The sequence below is a fragment of the Calypte anna genome, chromosome 9, assembly GCF_003957555.1.
Source record: "Calypte anna isolate BGI_N300 chromosome 9, bCalAnn1_v1.p, whole genome shotgun sequence".
NCBI lineage: Eukaryota > Metazoa > Chordata > Aves > Apodiformes > Trochilidae > Calypte > Calypte anna.
Window position 1 is genome coordinate 21,905,592 of NC_044255.1, and position 23,194 is coordinate 21,928,785.

Genomic DNA, 23,194 nt, shown 5'->3' on the forward strand with positions numbered 1-23,194 from the left:
TGTTTGCTTGTTTCTGGTATAATACTAAGGTCTTGTTTGAGTTATATCACAGTTTTTTCACAACTACCACTACTTATTTATTTTTAAAAGTCAGTCTATATCCCATTAAGTCATACAGGTGGTGTTGACCTAAACAAGTTTACTTTGCCATCATAAAGGCTTTTGGAAAGCTAATGGACATCAGTGCTTGAAAAAGCAACAAAACCACTCTAATTCAAACAAGTTCTAACCTGGAAAAATAAACTGGTGCTCATGTTCATGTAAATGTCTGATATTCTTACTTAAATAAAGTCTCCAGTGGTAGCAGGATTTGTATGGAAAATACTGTTTTGAATTACAGCTCTGAAAAGCATTTCCCCCTGGACTCCATCAGATGTATGCAAGAAATACAGAAGCTGACAGCATTAGGAAACTGCATCTCATGCTTCAACTCCACCTGCAGAACAAAAGGATCCCAGCAAATACTGTCACATCACAGGTCACACACCACAACTATAGACATTTCAGTAATTTATTTTTTGATATAGCCTTCAACATAAAATACAGTTTTAATTTTTTTTTGAGACTGTACACCTAAACTCACATACGAGCCACTATTGACAAATTCCCCTTACCAAAAAAAAAAACCAAAACCAAAACCCCAAACAAAGACAAAATTATTTTTCCTGGTTTTGTATTGAAAAAAGCAATAGCATCTTTGAAGAGAACATTATACAAAATCTAGATTAAAAAACCCACAATGGAATAGTATTCGTATACCTCAGTAAACTGGTAACAATGCTTAAAATATCATCACTACTGAAAAACAGTATTGAGAGCTGTTCTCATGGTCTGAAATGAACATCTGGGCATCACTGGGTAACAAATCAAATTCATGTTGTTGAAAACGAGGTGATTTTCAATTTTCAAGAAACAACTATTTTGCATCTGTAAAGATTGGGAGAATATGAAGTGAATAACTAGTGTTTGCACTTCTGTTTCTGCTGGTTTACCTTTAAGCCCATTGAGGCCATTCTCAGAATCAGATCTGAAATGTGTTTCTGCATCATTCCACTTAGTACCTATGCTGGGGAAGTCTGTGCACTTGCCTGATATCCTCTATAAATACTTCTGACTGGCAGCTGTCCTTCCAGAATTCCATAGCTTTAGTTCAAATCTATGTTCAGTCCTCCCCTTGGTAATAAAACATCTGTGCTGCAAAGAAATGATGCAAAGGAAACACAAAATTGGTCAGGAGGAACTTCTGATGGACCGAAAATGAACATGATTGAGGGCTGTCATCTGCTTTGCACATCTTCCCACAGCCAACACCTCAAAAATAGCCTGGAAAAAAAAAGTAATAGCTAAAAATCAGGCTCCTCTACAGTTAAAACCACAAGAGATCCTTAGCATATGGGTCACTGCTAAAGACAGTAGGTGACATTCCCAGAATCATTTAAAGATGAAGAACCAGCCCTTGCCTAACTCCGTGTCAAAGGAGCTGATTTCATCTGCAATGTGACAAAGTCTGGATTCTTGGTAAAATTAGCCCCTGGCTCCTTCTCAGAGGCACTCCCTTTTTTTCAAAAAAGCATAATTTTTTTGGCTACAGAGAATTAATAACAATTTTGGTCTAAATTTGAATATAAAAACTGTCTCACCCAGTCCAGACTATTTCCTGATTTACTAAGGGTAAATAAGCAACAGCAACACACTGAGTTGCTCCCTTTCTCTTCTGTGCAACAGAACTCAACAATTCAAGGAGGCAGGGCTAAAAATGTGTTCTCTGAGGGAGCACAACCAACCTCCACAGAGAACATCCATCACTTTGCAGTGTGCCCTGCATGATTTGCACTGGCAGCATAAAAAAAAAAAAAAAAAAAAGAGTGAACAATGTGTCAAATTTCAGAAGTTCTCTTTGCATGAATAACTTTGTGAGCAATATCTAAGCTATTCTGAAGTGCCAGAGAAGCCTATAACTAAAACTCAGCCAAAACACATTTATTCCCATAGAAATCAAAAGATGAACTCCTATTGACTAGAAGAAACCAATGTAATAGCCAAAGTTTTGTATTCATGCTAAGTTTCAAAGGAGCTCCTCCCTTCTTTTCCCCTATTCTCTCTTACCTTTTTAATAACTTCAGTTCTTTTTATACTTTGCACAATGAGGGATGAAATAATTATACACCTCTCTGGTGAGAACAGGTAATTCTTCTCTTGCAAACAGAAACAGCAACTAATTCCCCTGCTATTATTTACTTGTGGTATGTGTCATTCTCCTCTGTCAGTAAAAAGTTAGGGAATAAAAAGGATTATATTGTTCCTTTAAACATTTATTTATGAATAGAATATTTGCAAGACACTAAAAATCAAGGTGGGTTTTGTTTGCTTTTTTTTTTGTTTTGTTTTTTACTTTGTAAAAGATCATTCTAGATCCCTGAAGTGAGTGAAGTAAATTACTTGGAGGGAGAAAAATGTGCATACTAATGACATGACTATTAAACTATTTTACTTCAGTCACATACATAGCAATTTCTACACTGAGTAGTCTCAAATATTCATGCTATCAAATTTTATTGGCATCACCAGCTATGGAAGGTGAATTGCAGAGTTGCATGCAGAAGCATTCAAAAAAAAGCAGTATTTTAGATTCACATGTGGGAGAGTTCACACAAAGTCTACCACATTTTTCTTAAGAGAATAAAACCCACCAGGCTTAATTTGTCCCATTAACATTGATGAGACAGCACATCACAGCCTGTTTACTACTTCTACAGGAACAAGAAGAGATGACAATTTTCAGCTGCAGTTCCTCAACTCCATAAATCATCATCAAGGTTTGCCATTTGCATTATTCAGAGCTGCACACATTCTGTTCCTGTCTCATTGATCAAGTCAGTCTCTGGACTGTAAAAAAATATTACAAATAATGGATTTGCAAGGTTTTTTTGCTTTACAATGCACAGAAACAGTTGTTGACATGTACACAATTTTATTTTGAGGACACAGCAATCACAATGACAGAAACAGAACCATTACTTTAATACTGTAAGCTTTCCTCTGGAAACTGACTTGCACACAATTAGACCTGAAAGCATTTTAAACAATATCTTGGGGGGAAAACACAGCAAACCTTAAATATATTAACTTCAAACTTTATGTGCTTATCTTCTCTTTTTGGTAGCTGATGGGAGTTAAAGCTCTTCAAAGTCATGGCCACTTGCATTCATTGCTTCAGGGTGCATTACTCTTCCCATGAATAACACAGTACCTGGAGAACAAGTGGGAAGGGAGAAAGTCAAGGAGGAATGTCAGAACCAAGGGAAAAGATGAGGTTATAGAGGACAAATGTAAGTTCTAGAGCATGCAGTGCAGAAGTGTTATGGAAAACCATGCCTAAATGGTTCAATAAGCATTGACACCTACATTAAGGATCCCAGCTACAGAAAAAACTCCAACTGAATCTACCAGAATTTTCTGGAAGATATGGCAACACACAGAACAATATGATCTGTGGGTGTATAGTTTTGTCACCCAGTCAAACCCATATCATTAGGACAAATTACAAATATGAAACTAAGGAATTATTTAATCATTGCTCACTTTGCTAATAAGTGCTGTTCTCAGCCTGCCACAGAACACTTCAGAGCACAGCAGAATTATTCACAGCTGTAATACCTGTCCATTAGGCAAATCATTTGATAGTGGGAACATACTTCACTGGTCTTACAACTGCCAAGCTCTTATGGAATACAATGATTATGGGTATTCAGGGCAGTTACACTTATCTGAAGAAAAAGGGTGAATTTTTCTTCCCCAGGGTTTTAAATCACATGATGATTAATTAAACTGTGAATATTTTTCAGGATTATGTCAGACTTTGGTGTCCTGGAGAAACATTAAAGGGACACAGAAAAGGTCATTCTTTCAGTATTAAGTATTTTAAGACAAATTAAGGAAAATTCACAATCCAAGGCTAGTGCATTATGAAAACATGTAATTTTCTTTTGTTTACTTAACGTGCAATGTGGAAAATGTGGAAGAGTCTTCAAGTATCTCACCTGTCCTTCTGTTTCTGACCAAAAAGAAAAAGGGATGATCAACTATAACTTGGGGATACAGCACAGCCATTCTGCTAATAGCAATCATTCCTGAAGGAAGAAAACATGAGAAACCTGTTAAATATCACTGCACATTCTCCTGCTCTTCACAAGCTCCTGAGCAGACACTGAAGTCCTTCTCTGTCAGCACTGCCACCAAGAAATGGCATGAAAAATCTAACAGAAAATGAAAGTGACCTAGAGAGGAGTTGCACAGCTATTTATGTTTTAAGGATGATTAATAAGGAAGAGTGGCTCAATTTCCTAGGCTGAGGGAGAAGCTTGTAACTTGTAAGATCCAGAATCCTTAAGAGAAGGTATGACACCTGCTCACTTGTAGAAAGAAAACAGATGACGTGTTTTAAATAGCTCCAAGCCTGCAGTTAAAGGTATAAGGTAAACCTTAATAACTGTGGAATATGCAACTCCTAAATGGGGTATTTGCAGCCTTTAGGATGTGTGTTTAAATAATGCAGAGGCTGAAAGGAAAATCAGCTGGGAATCAGGCAAAATTTGGTGTTTATTATTTTGATTTGAGATGCAGGGATTTCTCCAGGACATGATTATTATTTCCCAGTGTTGCACTGACTTTTACATTTTCACTGGACTGTTAATAAGGACTCATCCTGCCACTAATCTCTGTTCATATTACTGTCACAATCCAAACCTGCTACTGAGATTCCTGACTAGGGAAGTCATTCCTCCTCTTCTGGAAGAGTGGTACAATTACAGGCAATTAGAAATCACTTAATGATGCATATTGTCAACTACTATAAATTATTTTCAGGAAAAACAAATAATAGCCAATGAAAGCAACCATCTGGCTTCCTAGAATTAATAGGGGTCAACTATGCTTTTGCATTTAGCACTACTCATCTTGCACCTCTGTATATGAACTTATTAAAATGCAATTGCCACACTCTCAGCTTCTTCTAGGTACTCTGGATCAAATGCTTTTAACCATTTCAAAGAGCAAATTAGAAATTATGAACATGTGAGCTCCATAAAAAGAAAAATAAACTGCAGTCTGTACCCTCCTGACAATCACAAGCAAAATAATGAAGAGTTTTTCCACAGGATGCTCAAAATTCTTTGTGAAACACCATGTCAAAAAAATGCTAACATTTTCATTTCCAGAATTCTCTTCTGAAAAGCAGTATATACTTGCTATGCTGTGGTTTCATGCTAGGTGCTTATTTAGCTTTCCTGGCTGTACAGCAAGTCAGCTAAAAAAAGATTAATTAGCAGAGAATAACCAGACATTTGATTTGGTTCTGCTTTTCAGTCAGGTACCTGAGGCAGCAGCAGCTTCTGATCCTTCCTCATTAACTTCTAGAAGTGCCTTATGAAATGCTTTTGCAAGGTAAAGTTCTTTGTTATCTGGAGAAGAAAAGGAAATACATTTCAAGTGGTTGAACAGTAAGATTCAAGTATTTAAAAGAAATCCCAGCACTTCTATCCCCCTTCTATAACAAGTAGGGAAGAAGAGCTTTGTGCATAGGAGTTGCATTAAAATATCTTCTTGCCAATCCTTTTAATAGCACCAGTTACCTCACTTAAACTTGTAGTGCTCTCCTACATGATGTATAATAAAATATCTTGGCACTGCCTAGAGCACCAGAATACCAGACAGAGTGAAAGACAATCCTTGAACACAGGATTTTAAATGCAACTGTTGGGAAAAAGGACTGTGATATTTTATAGCAAGTACTTAAGACTTTTATTTCTGCACTAGGTGCAATAAAGACTTCTTCCAGCAACACTAGGTATTTTCTTTTTGTCATTATATTTAAAAGAAGCTGAAGATAAATATTTCTGCTGTGGAAAACACAGGGCTGAAAGTTCATTCAGTCTTGGTTGTTTTTTTAAGTCAGAGAATGTTTCATTACTTTTCTTCAGTGGCCAAATGATCAGAGCTACTGAAACAGTCAGCACCTTGAAGGAAGCAAGACACATAAACCCATTTAATGTGTTTGACTAAGTTTCATCATTAAGACATAACAAGGATTAGATATACATTTATTGTACCTGCATAAAATCCACAGTAATGACAGAGCACAACTGGCAGCTAAGAAAAGAATAAAAGCTTTCTCAACAGGGGGATTCACAACCATAAAAATCTAATCTAACCACCCCAGTGAGACAGCTGCACCATTCTGCACTTCTGATCCCTCCCAAAATGTTCAACAGAAAAACCCCAGCTGAAGGCTGAATAAGAAGGGAAAGTTTGGGACTCTTAATCTACATTTTTACCCCCCCCTAAAGAAAATGTTTCAGAGCAAAAAAACATTTGCCTAGGTGATAATGGAGTCTAAATACCCAAGACAAAAGATAAGAGACATGAGGAATTCCTGTTGTACATGTCTCACATTAGTCTTATGCTGCCTTTCTAAACATGTCAGTTAACAAGATTCTTGGTAAGTTTATTGGTCAGCTCTGTGAATTCAACCTTCCAGGCAGCTGTATTTTAGCTAGAGTTCATTTCAAAGCTGTATTGAGCATTTGAGCTATTCAACACACAGCAGAAGCAATCAATAACTCTCCAGCCCTCATAGAAAAAATGATTTGGAGCTCCTAATCTCAAACCCAAATACATTTTCATGTTTAACAGCAACTTAGCCTAATCACATAATTAAGTAACTTTAAAAAAAAAAGCCTTTAAGCCTGCTCCCTTGCCCTTCAACCTTCAATACAGCAATATTCCATATTTTCATCCTGACTGCTTTATTTTGCATAGTATGGTGGTGCTTATGGTATTGTGAGGTATATTTCTGATCAAAACCCTGATCAGAACACCCTAGAAAACTGGTGCCCATCCACTGAGCTCACAGAGCCTAATGCAGACAGCATTAACATGGCTAATATTCACCATCAGGTATAATATTAGGCCTAATTGAAATGTATTCAGGACCTGGGTATTAACAAGCTATTTTTGGTTCTCTTTAAATTGACAGGAACACAACAAGTGCCACTGCAGATGAGACCAGTGTGTCCAGCTAGTCTGGGACACTGCTCCAGCTATAGCATTATTGTTGCTTCAGAACAAGACACAAGCAGCCTTACAGATGAAAACTACAGCATAAATTTCAATAGAATAAGATCCTCTCCCTCAGCATGTGCTTTATACTAGAGTTTCTAATCCAAAGAATACACAGAATGCCTTTAATCAATGCAGTAGAGATAGCTTTGATTGCTCTGAAACTTTTTTTTTTAATCCTACCAAACTAATGGCCTCAAGCAATACCCAGCAAAGAGCTCTGTGTTGTTTTCTGTAAGAGAAATGCTTTGTATTTGCTTTCAAATTTGTTGCCTTTAACTTCCTTGGATACCTTTGTTCTTGGGTGGAAAAAAGAGCAATTCCAAATCCCACGTTACTTTCTTTAGGCTCAGAATTTTCTTTATATTGCCACTACCACATCTCTCTCATTCATCTCTCTCTGAAGTGAATGACTCTGTTTTCATATGGAAGCATAATATTGTCACCTGGTGTTCAAGCATTCTTCTCTTTGCTCTGTTTTATGATTGTCAAATCACTGACTGCAATACTTGAATATCATACACATCCTGTCATTATTATTATACATCTTTCCTTTGGCTGAGAATAAGGTGGAGCTTACCTGAGGATCTACTATCAAGTTATTTTACTCAAGTAGCTGCTCTGAATTTTCATAGCAACCAACATGACTGGATTGTTAACATTTCAGAAAAGTTTCATGGAGATTTGGTACCAAAGTTCAAGCCTTCTGCAGGACCCTAGCCTAGATATCCATTGATGTGTGGGAGTAATCTGTGACTTCCTCCTAATGTGCATGACTCTGTTAGCATCACATTTCATTTGTCATTATGCTCCATATGCCTGCAAACTCCTACTCGTTGCTGCCAACTGGTTGCTGTGCAAATCTCTTTTTTTTTTTAAATAAAACAACAAAACCATGCAGGTTTACTGACTTCTCTAGTTTAGGGTGTGTCAGAAAAATTGTACCTACCTCAGTCAAGACTTTGAAAGAACTATTTATTGGCTTGGTGCTCTTCTAGCTACTTTATATTGTGAAATTAAGCCATGAAGGTTCCTTGGCTGTTTAAGGAAATGCAGGTCACCTTGAGGGTAAAAGCAGTTGCCATTTAAGGCCATTTAAAACTGTATTACACTAAATGGAAAGGAAAGGGGAATTTTACTAGAGTAATTAGTTCAAGAGTAAGCCCTAGGTAGCCTTTAAATACTCAAATAGTGTAAATTATAAAATCTGAAATACCAGTTCTTTCAAGATTATTTTGAACACCTGATGGAATCAGAGATGAAAGTGAAACCTTCCAGTCTTTTGCTGGGAGTCAGGATACATGCAACTAGACAGCTAAATAGCCATGTTCTCCTACTTATCTGTGTTAACTGAACAACTTAATTTCTGCAATAGCAAAACATTTAAAATGTGCAGCTGGATTAATACTTTCTCTTTGGTTGCTCACAACCCATACTTTGGAGAAAGGAAAAGATGATTCATCTAACTTCATTTTTCAGATTGAGTGCAAAAATGCAAAAATTTCTAAATATTGGAAAATAAATCTGTAATCCTGCAATTTGATTTATATTCACTAAAGCCACAGACTTTCACTGAACTCAGCAATCTGTGCCTGGATTTGATTACAGGATTAAGGCTGTTGTTGAAATTGCAGAAGGCTTTCCTTGACAATAATCCAAAGGCAAAAGCAACAGGAGAGGGGGAGGAGAGTATTTTTAAACACAACAGGATTTTTTATGATTTGTATCTTGCCAAATAAAAAGTGTCCAGACAAACATTTTGTTCAAATACTGCATTTAAGATATTATGTAGTGCCAAATCTTTAAAAAATGGTTGGCACTATGATGCATGTAAAATTCTGGCCTCAGCTTTCCTGTTACCTGACATACTATTCAGGTATTTGCAAAAGCAAGTTTTCCACATTTTTCTTCACAATTCCCCCCACTTCCTCCTCCCTCCCCATTGTGCATTCTGAAAATTAGAAATAGGAAACACATTCTGTACTTTAATTACTTAAAATTTCCTCTCCATAGCATCAACAGCAGGGTTTTCATTAAATACATTACTTCAAAACCATTTTCTTCTTCTTCATTTATAAATGACCTTTCCAGCACCAAGTGACATATGCCTTTTTAAGTTAAAAATCTTGCAGTTAGCCATGGGTTCTTGCTATAGACTGCTCTACAATACTTAATAAACAAGTCAGTCTTTCAGTGGCAGAGGAGTTAATTCAGTTTTGCAGAACATGGCATTTTCATTTTGTACAGTACATTTGCCAAAAATAAACTTGAAACAAGTAATTAGTCACATGGATTAAAACACAAGCGAGTTCCAATCTTTCTGCTAACCTCTCCACTACAGAATTACTTCCCAATGTATTTGGATGAATTTTACATGAAATGAAGAGCCAAGCACTGTCTTTGTGGTTCAATCTCTTCTGTGTATTTTCCATTTTCTCCCAAGTGCTTTTCCTCACATAAATACTTTTCTATCTACATAGCAGAAGTTATGGGAAAGCTTACTTGTCTTGTCACTTGAAGCTGTTCATCCAAAAAAAAAAAAAAAAAAGGTACTTTTTTTAAAAGAAAGATTTTTCTTGTATTCAAATTCTTTTCACATTAGCTAACTCTGGCATTAACTACAATTTCACTGTAAAGCAAAAGCAGCAAAACAGTGGAATAATATGATACATGTAAACAACACTTCAAACTTGGAGAAAGTCAACAGGATATTAATACCCCAAACTATTCTGCTGTGATTTTTCGAGGAAGATTTGTGTTCATTACCATTAATTCTGAGTAAGCCCCACAAAGTCTGATTGCTTTCAGAGACAGACAATTAGGAGCAGTTATTTCCCATCCGCCAAGGATCTATCTGCATGATTAGGCAGCAACCCATTGAGCAGAAACAAAGAGAGTGGTATATAAGCATCAGTTTCAAGAACACTGACCTAAATCTCACCCTGGCACTCGATTCTAGATAGAGAACAAGGGGGTTTGCCAAAATTCAGACCATACTAAATACACTGCTTCTCTGCCTCCTTTTGTTATGCAAAAATGAAACAACTTCTCAGGCAAAGATGACTCAACTACCATTTCAACACCTTTTAGGAGGTATTAAGAGTATAAATATCTCATTTGCACCTACATTTCTAAAATTATTTGATGTTTCTACTTCATGAAAATAAAGTGTTGACAACACATTAAAATAGGGCCAGCAGCTTATGTGACTAAATTGCTTTCATCTCAGGACTTTCTTTCCTGAGCTGCAGGTATTAGGCAAGAGGACTAAATTGTACACCAGTTACTGCTGTGAACAAATTGCCTCTGGAGAGAAAATCTGACATCTCCCTTAGTGGGTGAATCCCATTTGCTCTAAAGTCTGTCTGTCTCTCACAGAGTATTCCTTGGAGTAAACACACAAACGCCCCTGATGGATTTTCCCCCTGCCCCAACTGCTCCTTCAGTGAGTATGCTCTCACATTATGCAAAAATCCCAGATGATCAAAAATCTGCTAGCAGTTCTGTGGTTTTCTTGCCATACAGCACTTCTAAGAGCTTGTTGGTTCTCTTTAGGGGATTTTAGTACTTCCTCATGGACCCTGAAAGGCAACACATGAAACTCTTACCAGACATGGCAGTGAGGTCAGCACTGCTGCTGAACAGCTCTGTAATTCCAAGACCTCTCCAGACATCTTTCAGATCGATTTCCTGCTCCACTGTAAACCTGAAGAACACAGCAGAACATTAGAATAAGCCCAGAATGTAAGCAGTGTTTACTGTTATTAGGTTAACATTTCTAGGTAATGCCAATTGAAACACTGAGGTAAATAACCTAAAGTAATGGAAAAAAAGGTAAAACCAGCATTAGCACAACAGGAAAAATCCTCATGAACAAATTACTTTCACGAGTAGATTTTCTTTTTCTAATGCAGAAGCAATCAAAAAGATGCTAATGGAATGTACAGTCCCTCACCATAAAGCCACAGTGCACAATGAGGCAGTAGCTAATGTAAATGCTTATTTTTTAAACACAAAAGATTATAGAAACCAAACTTATTTGTATACATCCTAGAATAGAATATTAGATAAGGCCAAGCAGAGCACAAACTTCACCAAGAGCTGCTGACAAAGAAGTTGCAGGAAAGTAAGAAAAATAATCCATTTTTATTTATACACTTTAAGAAAAGACCAGAAACCATGAACATGGATATAAAGCATTTCTATCTCAGCTTCTAATTACTGCAGTGACAAGTTTTTAATTGGGTTTTAATTGTGAGTAAAGAACAGAGGAAACAAATAGTTGTTTGCACAAATGCACATGTGAGTAGAACCTGGAAGGCTTTCAGGTTTAGCTTCCAAAGTCATGTTCTAGGCTATGCTGGAAGGACAAATTGAGATTAATCCTGAGGGCAAGGTTTTGGGCAAAAGTTTGTTCCATTTACAAAGAGTTCTTTTCATACATTAGAGAAGTTGTGCCTTGTGTCAGTAACACAAAAAAGAACCCCAACAACAACCATCCAGTCCTTCATGCATGGCCAGAAAGAGACTGGACAGTTAGGGAGACAAAAAAATGTGTCAGAATCATAGAATGTCAGGTTGGAAGGCACCTCAAGGATCCTCTGGTCCAACCCTTCTAATATGATTGTTTATATGAGATGTCTCAGCATCCTGTTGAGCTGAGACTTCAAACTTTCCAAAGTGGGGGAATCCACCACTTCCCCAGAATAATAACAACTAAAACCATAAAATACCAGAAGTCTAGAGAAAACAAAAGAGACTATTATACACTTTATGGGTGAGTTATGTGTTCTCTAAGATGACAAAGCAAAATATTAGTGAATTCCATTATGCTATGACTGGTTATAACTGCTCAATTGTTGTTAGTTTCTCCAGCAAGCCATTCAGTCAGAAAGAATTCTGCAGTTACAGTGGAGTCCCTAAGGATCTTCCCTCTGCTAGAACCAGAAATAAAACATTCTTCTGGGTTACTGCTTATAATAATTCTTTTCCAGAACTAAAGGTTTTAGACTACATGGAGGAACATGTCCTTTTCAGAAGAAAGTATAGGCCAGAACTCTGAGAACAGCTGATGAAGAGCTGAGAAGTACAATACCTCAGCCTATACAAGCCTTGGCAGATTGAAAAAGAATCTGGTATCAAAAGACAACTACTTAAGAGTCAAGTGGATCTTTCTCATTTACAACATTGACACAGAATGAGAAAAAATTCAATACACAATTTACATTCATAATGAACATAGAAATGCCATTAGAAGCCAAAAATCAATGATGGAGCAGGTATTAGTCATTACCCAGAGAAGAATTTTCTGCAAGTTAAAATAAGCCCTGGACATATTTCAGGATCAATACATCACTGGAGGCACCACAAGTCCTGATGAATTCCAGGATACGCCTGGAATTAAAAGACCAAACTGATTCTTGGGATTTCACTGCATTGGCAGTTCTCAAAAGAACCAGAAGAGACCAAAGATAAAAGATTTATGTACTGGAGGAAGCTTCGTGTTCTGGCATATTCTGCATCAGTCAGTGTAGCAGCACTTGAAAATAGGACATGTGTCCTGTTAAGTTTTCCTCTTCAAGAAAAAACATCTCTTACTTTCCTTTTACTAAGCTGTGGACACCCATATTGCTCAAAAACTACAGACTAACTCAAAGGCTTTCTGCATAATTTTAGCTTTAAGCTGAGACACAAACCTGAAAATTGTTAATTCATTCCATTTCCCAATGCCTTACAGGCTCCAAAACTTGTTTTACACTCTGTACATTCAGTTGAGAGGTTCTGCACACTGGATAAATGCAGAATTATTTCCTTCTGTATTAAAACTATAACATTTTGACATACACATCCAACTGTGCCTACCCTACCAGGCAAATTCATGCCAAAATGCATTTCATAACATTTTCAGTGGTGCATTTCTCTTTTTTTAATATTACTTCACAACAATTAGTATTAATAGTATGGCTATTATAATTAGTGTCAAGTTGGAGATAATTTAGCTATTAAGTAGCAATGTCAATTTAGTGAAGTCTCAACATAGGACACCAGCAAGAAAAATCTGCATGAAACCAAAATTTGAGGTCACAAAAAAAAAATAAATTGCAAATCACCATTTTTTCCAACTGAAGGGGTGATGGCTCTGCCTATCAGCTGTTAGACAAAGTCAAGAAGTGGAGATGTGAGTTAGCTCAGTATTTGTTATAGTATTTATTTGTAGTCTCTCTACTTCCCACATATAAAATGAAACCCAAATAGTTGAGCAAAAGCACTTCCCTTGACTTCCATGGAAACGAAGAACAAAATGAGATGCTCAGGAAGTAGAATTAGACTGAGAAACCAACAGTTCTCTGGAGAGTGTAGCAGAAACTAATGGTATTTTCATGAAATTTAAAACTTACACAAGCACTATATTAAAGTGATGCATTCATTGTCCTTAGTTTTGTTTCTGAAGCTTTAGGTAGTGGACAGACCACTCAAGAGCACATCAAGCCACTTATTTTACAGAGTTTAAGGACAAACTAAACAAAACAAAAAAGGATGGCTTCAACTTGATGTTGTACAACCCTTCTGAAATGCTGAATTTTTCATGAGGTCCTCAGACACCCAGGATGCACAGAATCAAGGTTTAGGGTACAGATTCTAGTTAGACAACAGAAAGGAACTACATCTGAGACTGATTCATCCCACAGGCTGCAATTTAAACAATTACTCTGAGTTCTAAATGAACAAGAGCAAGAAATTGCAGGTTTTCAGATTGGTTCTAACACACTACGTTCTGCAGAACAAAAACCAAGGACAGGAATGGTTCCATTGCTTCAAATCAACAGTCTTCTTGCTCGGAGGGCAGGTCCTCAGGATCTGAATTGGTATTTTAGCCTCGTAGGCAGCCTCCAATACAAAGCTGCCAGCTGGTATCAATTCCAACATTTTGCCTGGAATTTCAGTTAGGTTGTCCTGAGGTGCTAGAATTAGACTGCATGATTGAATAGCCTGAAAATAGATGAGGGGAAAAAAAAACCAACAACCACTAACAGCAAAACTAAACTAAAACCCCCATCCAGCTGCTCTGATGAGGTGAAGCAAGGCTGGTTATGGCTGTTTCTCTGGCAACATCTTTCTAGTCAAGGCTAAATCTGGGCTGCAGAAGTTGGCTGTGACAGTTTTATGCATCTGTAACTGTGTCTCTAGAACAATCAGCACTGGCCTATTCCTCATGAAAAGTGGACTCAAGAAAGCATATTAAAAAAAGAGAGAAAATGGTTTTTTTTGATTGGGGTTTTTTTTTGGTGGTGTTGTTTTGTTTTGTTTTTATGAGAAAAGAACCTTTGACACCACCTAAGGCATTTTTAAGTTATTTTAAATGTACAAAAAAAGCAAGAAGGCCATTGCAGAGAGCCAGACATACTGGAATAATCCTAAGAGATCTGCAGACTGTTGCACTATTGGGCACTGGTTCCTTCCAGGCTCTTCAAATAATTTATGTTAGAGACAGCTTTGTAAATTAGATTCATGGTCTGTTTCACTCCTGTGCAAAAAGTGGATTAAATGTTGATCACTTTAGTCTGGGCTAGGCTGCAAACAACAAGTTGAAAATGAAAATGAGAGAGTATAATTTAACAGTTCTGTACAAATCTCTCCTTTGCTATTAAGGGGAATAATACACAATTTCATTTGCACACAGATAAGGGAGACAGAAATTGGAAACTTGTGATTAACTCTGCTTTTGGTAGTCATTCACGTTCTATTACAAATGTGCAGGTTTCAAAAATGTTCACTTTATAATTGGATAGCATCTTTCAGGATATAAAATTTTAATTTTATTCCACTGCTTTCAATTTCTCAGTGGACAGGGCCTGCAAGCCACATTCCCCAACATGCCTTTCTGAGTCAGAGCATGAAATATTTATGAAGTGTTTATTTAGAGCATTGATAAAATCCTGCAGATTACCTCTGAATCCCTAATGGAAACCCAGCACCTGGGGAGCATGCAATTAATATGTGGAATTTTTGTAAGGAAACTGCAGTGTTACTGTATGTAATTTCAAGATCATGATCATTATCTTTTATAATCTGAAAATACTGACTGTAATCAGCACCTGCTTGTACCTGTTTGGCCTTTGCATAGCCTTAATTCACAAATGTTTACCAGGTTCTTTGAGGTTCTTAGATAAGAGCAACAGGCATGAGGACTACCCCAAGGATGGAATAAATCAAACCATTTCATAACCACACAAAACCTAAGCCTCCAATTCATGTCTATGACTACAGAGAATATGTAATATGTTTTCCATGACACTCATGTATTTAGATACCTAAGCTGCTTGAATTTCAAGATAGTTTTCTGATTCCCTATGTACTCAATAAGGAGAGACCTCTGTTATGGATATGGCACTCCAGAAATTCTTTGAGAGAAGATAATGCAGCTTTATCACCTGATGCACAGGCTGTGAAATGCTCTAGTTATAAAAGAAAAGCTCAAGGGATGGAAGAATCCTCATATTTTGCTTCTCAACATCTAGGTAAGGTTTGCCCAAGCCTACAGGAGAAATAGCCTAGGAGAAACATCCCTCCCTTGCATCTTAGTGCACTATTAAATACTAAAACTTCTGGGAGCTGGAGCTCCAGGAGAAAAACAAACAAACAAATAGGGAAAGTGTACAGTAGGTTGAGTTTGTGTAAAACCTGCAATGCAGCTCTCTGCTGCTCTCCCTGATTCTTCAAAGGAAATCCTACTTAAGAAAAGGAACTCTTACTATGGGACAGAGAAAAACAGCCCCAAAATGCTGCTGTTCCCCCACCACTCTGACTCTCAGCTTTACAGAGAAGTGCAACTCCATCTCAAGTTAGAATCAGGGCATGCTGACAGCAACATTCCATCTCAGCCTGATTCATCCTGACTAGCCTTGTTTTAGGGTGCTCAGCTCAGTTAGCTTGTTGAAAGCAGCCTGCTTGGAAAGGAAGCAGAGATTTCTGCAGAGATTCTTGCTCTGCTCTTACCATTTGAAATAAACTGAAAACTCCAAGTCATCTAAAAACAAGGAACTATTTAAAATGATTAAAAGGATTCACTGTAGTATATATTTTCTGCTGCCTTATACCTCCTAGAAGTGTCACAAAGTGAAGTAGAAGTGATCCACATCAACCTTGTGGCAGGTTGTTCTATGAACACCTTAATGAAATCATTATGGGTCACTTGAAGGACATCATGATCCAACTATACATTATTAATGACATTTAGCAGTAAACAACTCTGTTACTAAAGTCAAGTGTAGGGTAAGCATGAAATATATTTTAAAGTAGATGAAAAAGAATTCTAGGGAAGATAACTAAGTGGTACATGTGAGCAAAGATGACTGAGCACACACAACTTATGTCTACAAATGACACGAGAATCCTTTCATCCCTTCTGGTAGTAACATCTTGTTATTCTATTGCTCCTCTAAAAGAAACCAGCAATTACAACTAAGAAAAAAGACAAATTGACTGGAATTACCTCTCAACTCTCAAATATTTGTACCTACCTAGACACACACCATCACATCCTTTAAAATCAGCAGCACAAAGAGATCTAATTAGGACCTAAATGAGACATTTTATCTTCTGTTATTTCAGACTTGCAGTATTTCTATGGCTCCTGCCTAAATGCAACTTAGTCATAATGAATTCTGCAATACTCTGAACATCATTCAGAGTGGATATATTCCTGATGGTGAAATTCTGCAAATACAGTGCTCATTTCTTCCCTAAATAACCCTCATCCTGCACTGCACACCCCCTGGGCTTTCCTGTCAAAGCAACCTTCATGTGGGTGCTCTGTAACTGCAGACTTGATCAGGATGATCAATATACTCCAATCAATTTGAAGACCATCTTTCACCTCCTACTGACATGGGAGCAAATTCTCACCTTGGTAAGTACACTTCCACTTTTTGCTTCTTTACAGAATTAGCCCACTCATTAATCAAGGAGGCTTTGAGCAGTGGTTCCAATGTGACCAGAGGAACTTCCTGTCTGGACAGGACAATCATCATACTCATCTCATCCCCCTCATATGGGATTTCCAGAACTTGATAGATGCCACCTGCTTCATTGGAGCCATCACTGAACTCTCCTAAAAAAGAAAACAACAAAAAAGGTATTAATGAGCCTTTTCTTCTGTATAAAATTGATAGTGGCTTCTTCATCACAGGATTTGAATCTTATATCTGCTTTTTTACAAGATGACAAGGTTAGACAGTCACACAGTTTGTAAATAATCACAGATCTGAACCTACTACCTAACTTATATTCTTCCACTGGTTAAACAGAGAGAGAGGTCTAAAAGTTAAGGCTGCCAAAACCATCATGGAAATCAGCAGAGGGTTTTTGTTTTGTTTTTTTAATTCAGGAGAGACAAATTGTTAGTGATAATATTGAGTGAAATACTGCCAATGCTCAAATGTAGAATCCACTTGCAGTTTAAGCTCAAGATAAAAACATCATGAGTTGTGCTGTTCAAAACAGCCCTGCTTTACCTAAGGATATTAAAACAGTAATGACCAAACATTATTAAAATTAATATTTAGCACAAGGAAAAAATGTAGGAAGAAGGAGGACTAGCTCAAGAACAGAGAGGTGGCTTGAGATAAAGGATGAACATTCTGAAATCCACCATGTGGCACCAAACACGTAACTAAAGAAAAAGTAATCAAGAAGAAGGTCATTATAGATGTTGCTATCTAGTCAAAATACACAAGCACACCCATCACAAAATTACAAACTCAGAGTCCCTTCATTGGGCAAACACCACATTTAAAATTCTGGGTGAAAGAACAGACAACAATACAAATTAATACTGCTGCTATTAATTTATTAGCTGTAAATTGCTAAAGCTCCAACTTACCATAGTAAAACTCTCCCTGCTGGTACATCATTGGAATCTGCACTTCACTTTCATCATCTTTAGTGAAAGAAAAAGTTCTTGTATTTTCAGGTCTGAACTGTGACTTCCAACTGCCTTTAAAGTAGATTGCATTGATGAGAGCCAAATGAGTGAGAGCACCAAAATCTCTTGAAGACACAAAATCTTTGATCATATCTAAGGAAAAAAAAACCAAACAACTGTCACTCTGCACATCAACTTGAGCATTAAATCAAATCTTAAGACAGCTTGAAAAATGCAGGAAAATAAAAAGCTGTGCTAACATGTAATTTCCAATTCAGATGTTCCATTAGATCTCCAATTAGACTGCCAGTGTTTTGTAAACCTAAATCACAGTGGAGGTGCATAAACCCTTCCATCCAGCACATCTTAGGCAATAGTTTCTTTGTGACTGGTTCCATACCCCACAGTGAAACCAACTGGGAAAGGGGTCACATAAACTATGTTTACACTGCTGCTAAAATACAGTTTCAGCACTATCTTGCTAGTCAGAACTTGTATAAACCTTGGTTCTAGTCCAAAGAAGCACTTAAATTAGTGTTTAATTTAAAGTGTACAAGTATACCCCTTAGACCTACACTTGAGCCAATTCTGAAGGAAGGCTTCAATTTCTAATCAAGTAATACCCAGACTTCAATATAAGGACCCATGTAAAACCCCATGGATTCCTAGCATTTGTTCCACTGACACCAGCCCTTGAAAAGCAAAAGAGAAATAAAAAACTATCTAGCAGCTGCTCTGTTCACAGGAGGTATGTCAGCTGAGCACGGGCAGCTGCTTTGCTCCTACTCCTCAATAAGTCATTTCCATCAGAAAACAGTCTGTTACCTGCTTTAGCTCATTTTAAATGGCTTACTTTTCAGCAAAATAATTGAGTTTGTTAAATTTGGTGCCCTGACCACATTTGTCACTGTTCTTGAGGAATTACAGCATACTTCAGATAGCTTTCTTCCTCACTTGTGCTGTCAAATGGCATTGCAATGCAAGGTGTTAAAATAAAACCACATTTTACAGTTTGATTATTACTTCATAATTTATGGTTTGAAATACAGACTACTTCTTTCTGGAGTATGACAATGAACTAACTGGTGAGAAATCTGTCGTAGGGCATTATTTTTCAAGGTTGTTCTTTACACTTCATTCTATCTAGAATATTCCCAAAAAGGAGATGTAACCCAAACTGCCAGACTCACTCTCTGTGGTTGGGGAAAAAAAAAACCCAACAGAATAAGCTTGTAATTTTTCCATTCCTATTTGTAACAATATATTCCCTTATCTTTTTTAGCCATGTCTTGTTAGTACACTAAGGTACATTAAGAAGTGTTCTTTTTTTTTGTATTTTGAAAGTGTTTTTTTTTTTTATTTTGAGCCTCCCATCATGCTAAATGTGCTGGAATAGGAAAGCTGCCTGCTTTGTACCCCCCTCCTAACAAGAAGATGAGTCTCTTCTGTCAGACCTGGCAGGCAGGGAAGAATAAGATGTAGTGGTCAGAGTCTAAGCAGAAGGACTGTTACTGCCACAGCCTGATCCTGAGCACCACAGCTGCTTTTGTTAGCTCTGCACAGCTCCTTCCAGGGCAATGGTGGAAGGTATTAAGCAGGAGAACTTGTTCTTTCTAAATAGCATTTAAATTTTCAATCAGACATCATGTTTCTCTGAAAAAGCTCTGTAATCTGCTGCATCACTTACATTCCCTCTATTACTGTAGCTTGAGATAAAGGGCAGAATTAATTTGAATATAATAGCTGCTATTTTCCCTTGGAAAAAAAAAACCCAGATCATTTACAAAATGGAATGAAAATATGAAATGTTTTTTCACTCTGGTGCCAAAGACTTCCATAAAACATTGTGGATTCTTTAATACTCAGCCTACATGCTGATGGGTAAATACCTTACAGTGGGTTCTGACACCTCCAAATTTAGAATGGCATGATTGATGTTTGAGCCAGATAACCATTAAATTAATCTTAAAATATCAACCTCCAGAGTGTGCCAGATGACCTAGAAGGTGATTATGCTTTGATCCATACCGTGGGGTGCTAACTTCCCTCCCATGCCTTGAGATTGGATTCACAAATTGTCACACCTTTGGGATTCCACAAGTGAAGCAAGCACTACATCAGGCAGAGCTGAATATGCACATTTACAGTGATTCTGTGTTTATTCCACTGCTGCAAATTTTTGCTGTGAAAATGTGTTGACAGTCTTCCTAAAATCAACAGCTCTCTCAGCATTACGTCTAGATTCCTCACATAGGAAAAAATTAAATTATAGACCCTGATTTTGTGGTTTAAAGTAATCCTTTCTACTCACAAGTATTCTGTTCCTCAGTATCTTGTAACCACTCTGAGTTCCTCAGAAGGCTGGTGATACCCCACACCTTCAATAGCTAGAAATTGTACTTAATTTACTACTTCTTTTAATTTAGTAGCAAAATCAGTATTAATATACTATTAAAATGCATACAATTAAAACATCCTCCTTCCATCAATGATACTGCTGTATGATAGCAATGGCTGATATTACTACACAACAACCCTGCACAGGAAAAAGCATAATTTCACAAAAGGCTGATACTGGAATTCTTTTTATGGAAGGAGATGCTTTAGTCTCAAGCAGAACAGATAAAAGGCAGTAATTACACAACACTGTGTAACTCTGTAGACACACTGCAGGAAGTACAGAACAGCAGCACATGGACTTACTATTTGTATGGTTCTCCACCCACTTATTGATGTGGGAAGCTACAGCTGCACTTTGGCTGAAATCTATATTTTCTACTTCAGCTTTGAAGTATTTTTTCACCAACTGCAGAAACTTGTCACTGATATGAAATCCATTCTGCACATAGAGAGTATTAGCAAGATTCAGAACATAATGGCTTTCCTCAGTAGTTGCCATATCAGAAAGATCCTTCAGGAAGGTAAATTCTTCACCTGAGGAAAGAAAAACAGACTCAGTGTTTCAGTAAAGAAAGTTATTCCATATTTTTTCTGATGAGAAAAAAGAAATTGTCACAGATATTTTGAGAAAAAAATTTTAATAAACTTGTTTCTAAACCCACACACACCTTCAGACCTAAAAGAACAATCTAAAAGGCAGAACATATTATTTAGAGCTTATTCTTTCTGCTACCTACAACTAGCATAATTAGACATTTGAATCCCAAAGACAAAGCTATCAATGGCAATCTTTTCAACATTAAAAGAGTAATTAAAAAAAACTTTTTTAAAGTCACTTATGTCTTGCCACCACAGATTTTTCATTGCATCCTAAAAGCCAGTTGTTTAAAGAAAAGTGAACTTCAAGGTGTGAAGCTAAGGACTTCCCCATTGACTTCTCTGAAAAAAACATGCCTGGAATTTCACAGGAACCTGTGTGAGGTAGTACAGATCTGTTTGCTTGGGTAATGAGTAATCCTGAGTAGGATTAAAGCCATTTAAGATATGAACCTTGTATTATTGTCTATCTGAAGTAAAAATTTCTAATTTAATTTTTAAAATATTAATTAAAAATTGAATGCAATATATTCCAAACAGAAATCACTGGAATACTTCCACTGAATACCAGCCATATGCAAGTACCTTGAGTAGCTCACCTGAAATCAACAGCATAATTTTTTCAATTATAGCTAAGGGATAATTTTTCAATATTTTAGAGATAAGCTGTGAAACTAAGTATGTGCTGTAGTCTCCACAGAGAGGCAGGCATCATCTCTGCAGTGGTACTGCTGAGCACATCTTGAACACTGTATTTAGAAATTCCTCAACAAGATCCTTTCACCAAAGTCCAGCACATGGTATGAATAAGAAATGTCATTCAGGCCTCAAACCAATTACTTCAACATCAAAATTCATAGAAAGTGCCTCTTCAGAGTAATTTCTTGCCATTCACTCATCCCCTCCACTTGGATTCATCTAACAGTTACTTGCACTGAGAGTGTGCTTGGAGTGCACAGATCCAGACACAGGACTTTTATTTCCTGATTTTATTTTCTCTGCAGGTACCATTATGCAATGCAGACAAAACATTGAATAAAGAACCCACAGGTTCTGCTTCTAAGAACCAAACAAATCAGGTCAAATTCAGAGGCATTTCCAGGTAAATTACCAAGATTTTCAGACTTCCATATAAGAATATTGCCAAACCCACTGCTTTCCTTTTTAGATTTCACGACAACCCCTAAAAGAGGATATTCCTAATAAATCTCCTAACTCCCCAGGCAAAAGCAAACTTATTTTGCTGATGGAAACCAAGCTCAACAGTTAACTGGGATTGCTTAAGATTCAGGCACCCAAGCAGGAGTGTGTGTCAGCATCTCTCAGTTTATGCAGAGCTCATTGAAGCATGCTTCAGCATGCCTGGGCCATCAAACAGGATGCCAAGAAGCCTCCTGATTAATAACCCACGGACACAACTGGGCTGCTTCCACTGCTCTTCAGGCATTGCCATCTGTTTCTTGAAGACAAAAAGCCCCAGAGTAAAACATGATTAAAAGGCCTTACCATTTTTTAAGCTGTCAAAGCCCAAGGAATGTCGAATTTCTTTCAAAGTGGTTCCATGGGCTCCAAGCTCTACCATTCCCATGGCTATTGCAATACTCAGAGGAGAGAACAGAATATTCTCATCTTCTCTTGTAGCTCGCAGCTGATTGTAAACATTCACAGAAAGCTCTGCAATGGTTTCATCAGGAAAATTTGTCTTGAAGGCTTTGCTTTGCAAAACGAGCAAAGACAACAGTCCAAGGAAATACATGTCTTGAGATTCTAAGATCTGCAAGAAAATATTGGAGAAAATAAGGTAACCTCGTTTAAGCAGTAAAAGTTTCAACTCAAGAGAAAAAAAATCAGAATAATAACCTTTTAGTCTTCTATCTGTGTGGAAAAAAAAATTAGTTATGGAGTTTAATACACCAACCAGGTATTTAGAGAACAACAAAAAAACCCCCAACAAAAAAACCCAAGACAACAACAACAAAAACCCCAAGCAAAACCACACCCCTACTTCATTATGTGATTCTATGCTTTTAAAATCTTTCAGCAATAAATTAAAAAAATGTGGCCATTAGAAAGACCCATAGACATAGTAACATCTTTCCTAACATCTTCTACTTTTTATTTTTGCTGTTGTTAATTAATGATGATGTGGAATTAGTC

General features: G+C 37.1%; 1 protein-coding gene across 4 annotated transcripts in view; it reads right to left on the reverse strand.

Annotated features, from left to right (window-relative positions):
- Window positions 1–497: 497 nt before the first annotated feature.
- Window positions 498–23,194, reverse strand: part of LOC103531449 (neuroserpin) — a 46,238-nt gene continuing 23,541 nt past the window's right edge. For 3 of the 4 annotated variants that reach the window (XM_030456120.1, XM_030456123.1, XM_030456121.1), the window contains exons 2-9: window positions 22,544–22,811; window positions 20,744–20,974; window positions 17,999–18,193; window positions 17,023–17,227; window positions 10,725–10,822; window positions 5,373–5,459; window positions 4,041–4,130; window positions 2,952–3,250 (exon numbers count right to left, since the gene is read on the reverse strand). In XM_030456120.1, coding sequence (XP_030311980.1) covers window positions 3,174–3,250; window positions 4,041–4,130; window positions 5,373–5,459; window positions 10,725–10,822; window positions 17,023–17,227; window positions 17,999–18,193; window positions 20,744–20,974; window positions 22,544–22,793 — 1,233 coding nt within the window. In that variant the 5' untranslated portion in view covers window positions 22,794–22,811 and the 3' untranslated portion in view covers window positions 2,952–3,173. Of the gene's footprint in view, window positions 3,251–4,040; window positions 4,131–5,372; window positions 5,460–10,724; window positions 10,823–17,022; window positions 17,228–17,998; window positions 18,194–20,743; window positions 20,975–22,543; window positions 22,812–23,194 lie in introns of all 4 variants that reach the window. The other variant, XM_030456119.1, reaches the window with a different exon arrangement.